This window comes from Python bivittatus, unplaced genomic scaffold (assembly GCF_059951505.1).
Source record: "Python bivittatus isolate LINGU-HERP-01145 unplaced genomic scaffold, Pbiv_v1 ctg000120_np1212, whole genome shotgun sequence".
Lineage (NCBI taxonomy): Eukaryota > Metazoa > Chordata > Lepidosauria > Squamata > Pythonidae > Python > Python bivittatus.
In genome coordinates this window covers 7,888,215-7,894,214 of record NW_028277037.1, presented here as the reverse complement: position 1 = coordinate 7,894,214, position 6,000 = coordinate 7,888,215, and the positions used below count along the sequence as shown (strand labels likewise).

General features: G+C 35.8%; 1 protein-coding gene across 1 annotated transcript in view; it reads right to left on the bottom strand.

Moving 5' to 3' along the window:
* Positions 1-825: 825 nt before the first annotated feature.
* LRRC17 (leucine rich repeat containing 17) overlaps positions 826-6,000 on the bottom strand; it is a 36,295-nt gene continuing 31,120 nt past the window's right edge. Inside the window, exon 5 of the mRNA XM_088134949.1 lies at positions 826-5,158. Coding sequence (XP_087991075.1) covers positions 4,788-5,158 — 371 coding nt within the window. The 3' untranslated portion in view covers positions 826-4,787. The remainder of the gene's footprint in view (positions 5,159-6,000) is intronic.

The following is a 6,000-nucleotide window of genomic DNA, read 5'->3' as shown; positions in this document are numbered from 1 at the left end:
GGAAGACCTGTGCAGACAACGAGGTATCCCACCTCATCCTGAAGCCAAGCCAAAACCTTGCTTCATTGGGGTTAAATAGAATGTTATCTGGGAAGCTATGGCAAAATTAAACATACTCAGATTGTTTTATGAGTAATACACTTCTTATTTCTGTCAGCCAAAATGTTCAACACTTTTTTAGAGTAGGATCAATGATTGATGTCTCAGGATGCTGGATATATTTTCCCTCTGATTGCGACTTTTGAGGCTATATTATTTTTCTTCCTTTTGTAACTTTTTCTATTTGCTGTTGAAATGGTTGTCTCTGTTTTATGTTTATTTTTTCACTGATTCTGTCTTAAATTTAAATGAATTTTTTGTATTCATATCTAGTATTACTATAAATCTTTGATTTAACTTTTCAGAAATCAGTTTCCGTCACCCTTTTTGGGTTACTGCAAATGTTATGAAAAAATCAAGAGTCTGGTAGTATCTTTTCTGACTAACTGATTTTATTAAAAGGCATCAACCAAAGAATGAATGAATACAAGTTTGATATCAGGACTCAAAACAAGGACAAAGTAATGTCACAGCATTTCAACCTCCCAGGCATACATCAAAGTGACAATTTTGGAAAAAGGAGTCTTTAATAGCCCCATTGAGAGAGAGCTTGCTGGACCCACATACTGTACATCAAAAGGTTTCAGGCAATCTCAGAAGGTCTCAACAAATAAAGTGGGTTTTTAACACATGTTAATTCTGTCTCACACGTAACCTAGATTTGTGTAAGTAACCTGTCTTCCCTTCCCCCTCCACCCTGCTTCACTCTAATTTAAATCCAACATCAGTTTAGTTACTCTGTGTATCAGATGAAGTGAGCTGAAGCTCACAAAAGTTTATGCCTTTAAATAAAATTTGTTAATTGGAAAAGTTGCTACCAGACTCCTGATTTTTTTGCCACCTTAGACTAACACAGCTCTCCTCCTACAATGGAAATGCTATATTTAGAGACACCGGGGAAGCTAATCAGTCTTCACTTTACATTTTGGGAACAGTGATAAAAATTTCTCCATTTTCTTCTGGCAGTGCTTTGGAAATAAAGAGTATATGAAAATGGTGATGAAGATGATAATAATATGTTTACATTTACCTTCAGGAAATACAATATACAGAGTATACCAAAAGTCAGACCCCATAGGCCAATCACAATATGTTTTATTAATTTTTTTTAGAGAAAATGTTACTGAATTTAGGAATGTTCCAAGGCCGTGCATCAAACAAGTAAAGTTTTAGAAGAAAGTGACAACCAATTCCAACATTTAAAGTAATTTTATATAATAAATTGTCTGTGCTTGACTTTTGGTCACCCTTATTATTCAATTTGAAAAATTATTTATTTGAATGTTGTTAAAAATATTTGCATTTGTAGTTATTCGTAGTTTATTTTGATTCCTTTCCATTCTGTGATGGAATAGTGGCCTGAGATAGACTTAACCCAGTTAAAAGAAGAAAGAAAAATTTGAATTGCCCCCAATTTTACAAAAAGGAAATATGGGCACACTCTTGTGTAAAATGTAGCCCCCATTCTTTCCACCATCACTTTTCCAACCCCTCTTTAAAACCATGAAGTGTGGCCCTCCAGACCCCACCCCCAATATCTGCCTATGCTTGCTTTAAGTGAATTCACTGTTCCTGATGTGAATAATCCTTACTGGTATTACGATTTTGCTGAGCATCTCATCTTTTCTTTTATGAACACTTGGTCATAAATGTGCAGCTTAAGGAAACGTATCCTGCTAACAGTCTTTTCAGAAGCAATTGCCATTTGGTCTACGTTATGTGTTCATTTAATGATGTTGGATTATTCTTTGCTTTGAAGAATTATTTACCAATTTAGCCATCAACTTAATACAGAAAACAGGCATCCTGCTGCTTTTTAGCACTGCCTTCCTAAATAGCATTTGTATTTATATTCCCATTTCTCCCCTCTCCATTTTTGGACAATTAGCTGGTGTTTAGGTCATTTTACTTTTCAACAACTGAACTCTTCGTTTGCAACTGAAATACATCTTTATTTCTCTTACTTAGCTTGACATTAGCAGAAAAGAATTCTTCAAGTCACCACGGGGAGGGAGATCATATATTTTATGGCCATTCTCATAAATTATTTGCACCTTCACATGTTTAGCTCAGGCTTGTTGATAATAATCAGAATAGCTAAAGACCAATATGTAACTTTTCTTAACATAGCAGATATAAAGCTAGTAGACATCGAAAGTAGAATTCTGTTAGGAGGTTCCACCAAACTATATAATATTTGAAACCAGTAAAGTTGAATGTTCTCTTCATAATATTGGATTTAGAATACAGCCTTGTTCTCTTGGTTTGTAACAGGTGCCATTACCTTGGCTGATTAAAAAAAAAAAAAGCAAAAAAAAGTTTTGGTAGCTAGTAGTTGGATGGGAGACCTTCAGGAAATTTCAGGGCCACAAACTGGAAAGACAGTGAAATCATTTCCTTTTTTCTTTGTTTTACCAAAAACCTCCCACAAAATTGATGTATCCATGTGTCCATCACAGGAAACACTATCTCAAGGGAGACTTTTATCTTGCCTTTACCTTGTTAACTTGAATTGAAGGCTAATTAATGTATTTTCTTCTACCATAGAAGCTAGAATTTTAGCTTCAAAAGGTCTGACTCTGTATAACGTGTACTCCCTGTGTGCATCGAGTATAAACATTCAGCAAAAGAAGTAATTGCAGAATTCTTGGATGCCCTGCAATTATTCAAGGCACGAATTCTTTGTCAGGCAAGACCACCTTTCAAAAAGCTATTTAAAATGGAATAAATAGTTTAAATTGAGTTTTGTTGAATGATCCTTGAGCCGTTTCTATCAATTGTGTCCCAGCTTTCAACATTTACAGAGATTATGTAATGGTTCCATGAAGGTATTACTGTACTATAATAGGCTTAAAACAACGGTCCCCAACATTTTTAGCCCCAGGGACGGTTTCGTGGAAGACAATTTTTCCACGGATTGGGAGGGCGGGATGGTTTCGGGATGGTTCAAGCGCATTACATGATAGGGTTTTGATATGAGTCTGCAAGCAATTGATTTATTATGATCTCTGTGCACTCTCTGCTAATGATAATCTGTATTTGCAGCCACTCCGCAGCGCTAGCATCACTGCCTCAGCTCCACCTCAGATCATCAGGCATTAGATCAGTGTTGTCCAAACTTGGCCACTTTAAGATGAGTGGACTTCAACTCCCAGAATTCGCCAGCCAGCCATGTCCAAGTCATCTTCAAGTCCACTCATGTCATGTTCAAGTCCACTCATCTTAAAGTGGCCAAGTTTGGACAACACTGCATTAGATTCTCATAAGGAGCGTGCAACCTAGATCCCTCACACACGCAGTTCACAGTAGGGTTCGCGCTCCTATGAGACTCTAATGCCACCACTCTGACAGGAGGTGGAGCTCAGGCAGTAATGCGAGCGATGGGGAGTGGCTGTAAATACAGATGAAGCTTTGCTCGCTCGCCCGCCGCTCACCTCCTGCTGTGTGGTCCAGTTCCTAACAGGCCACGGACCAGTACCAGTCTGCAGCCCGGGGGTTGGGGATCCTTGGCTTAAAACATAGAAAATAGTTCACCAGTTTCATTAAATTTTAACAAAGTAACTGTAGAAGAATTAAACCTCATTAGTGCTTTGCTGACAATTCATACAATCAGTGTGAGCCAGCCTTTTTACACAGCTGGGCAAATGAATGATTAAAGGTTTGCAAGACAATGAAGAGCTTATTTGTTATGTTCTGAATGTTTATACAGACATTTAAATCAATAAAAGCTACAGTTGTCCTTCTGAGCTTGTTAATGCACAGCAAGTCATGATATTCTCATGAAAGAATTAATTGGTATGAAATAATGAAGAGGAAGCAAGGTCAGTTCCAACTTGGCTATAAGGGGTTTTTCACTCGTTTCCCCATCAAGCTTTCCTTAACATGCACATCAAATATTTTGGGGTTTTGAAACTTAGGAGTCTTGTAGCATGTGATTTCTTTTACCTATAAAATAATGTAATTTGAAAGTCTGTACAACTTTGTATGGGCCTTTATTTACCCATGTTCACCAGGATTGTAAAATGTATATCCCAGTCATTTCTTTTTATTAATAGGCTTCCTTTTTGCTCTCAGGTGAATCAAAATTTGCTTATGCTAAATTTTGCCTTTCCAATAAATATTCTGCTAAAAAGTAAAGAAATTCAAATAATCTCTAATTATAGTACAGAAAGTTCAAGGAACTTATGAAGAGATGAAAAACGTATGTTGAACCTGCCTGGAAAAATGTGAACTACTTTGGGCCCTGTGTTAGTCACCAGCTCTTTGGGACTAAACAAAATGCTGAGATTCAGTAGAACCTCCTTCTTAGTATTCTTGCATAGGATTTTATGCATTTTTGCAGTCTTATGTATTCTTTAGATGGCTAGGCACCACTGAACATCTGTGTGAATATAGATAGGATTTTATATTTGGAAGGATTGCACATTTTTCTACAGAGGTTTAAGTCTTTGCAATAAGTGGTTTAACGGCATGTACATTTTACAGATGATTACCAAACATGGCAAAAATGACCCCAAACAAATTAAAAATAGTAAGTTTATAAAGAACAATATTAATGCCATTTTGTGATTAGTACTGAAAAATATTTTAGCAGATAGTCCGTTATGAACAAACACAATTATCAAAATATATAAACTATCCTTTCTCTTACAAAAAATATCAAATGTTTGAATATAGTAGTAGACAAATTAATCTATTACAGTGACAATTACTGAATGTTTTGGAGTAGGCTCTTCTGTTTCATTATCATCAAATTTATCTGGATAAATAGGTAGCTTATCTTTGGGACATTCCTCAAAATAACTTCTAACATACTTTCTAACAAGCCATCCTTTGTATTCTTCAGGTTTTCTACATTCTAAACCATTATAATGAACATTGTAGTGGTGCTTCAGCCAGTAGAAAAGATAATGGATGTTATAGTCACAACTCCAAGGGTTTTCTCTAAGCCGCAGTATTTTCAAAAAGTACAAATGTTCTAAGACACCATATTCAACATTTTGCAGGGAGTTGTTTGATAGATCTAGTTCTTCTAGATTGATGAGTCCCACAAAAGCAGCTATTGAAGAAAAAAAAAATCCAGTAACAATTAGAAATGACAAATAAATTACGTATCTGTTTAGAAAAGTTTGTACTACTTTTACACTGGCTGAACTTTACCTATTCAGATAGACAGCATTTTGCTTTAATAAACCAAAATATAAATGATATTTTGGACAATCACATAAGTGTTTCATTTCTGCCTTTGCTTGAATTAAAAACTGGATAGTCTTTTAATACAGTTTCCTGCATTGGCCAAGCTAGGAAACTATGGTTATCCACTTCTAAACAAAGTGAGCTATTAACCCATAATATGAAGTTGTTTAATGTCCTGATTTAATTTAAAGATAGCAAGGACAATTTCCACCTTCAGACAGAATAAGAGACTATGGTTAATAGTCATGTTAGGTCATGTAGGAAGGGGGAAATGAAGCAGCTGACAGAAGCATAGAAGCTCAATGGGTAGGTGTAAGTTTGTGCGATTATTTCATATTTTGCATTATGCTGTAATGTACTTTCTTTGACTTGGCTTAGCATGTTGTGTGAACCCAGTCATTGTGAATTCTAAATCATGTTTTAGATTATGTAAACCTAAATATCTGTGAGTTATTCAACAATCCATGATTAAGAAGTCATAGCATAGTAGAGTCACTATAAGTATTCAGTTAAAGAGGTATAACAAAACCCGTTATCAGGTATTCAAGCATGGTATAGAATCATGTGCTTCTCACTGACCCTCCATGTTGTCTAAGAAGATCTGAAGAATGGTAACAACCAAATTTAGCTGAACACAGTCATAATACTCCATGGTCTTGAGAGCCCTATTCAGTGTTTTCCTGATTCTAGTACTGTCTTCAGCTA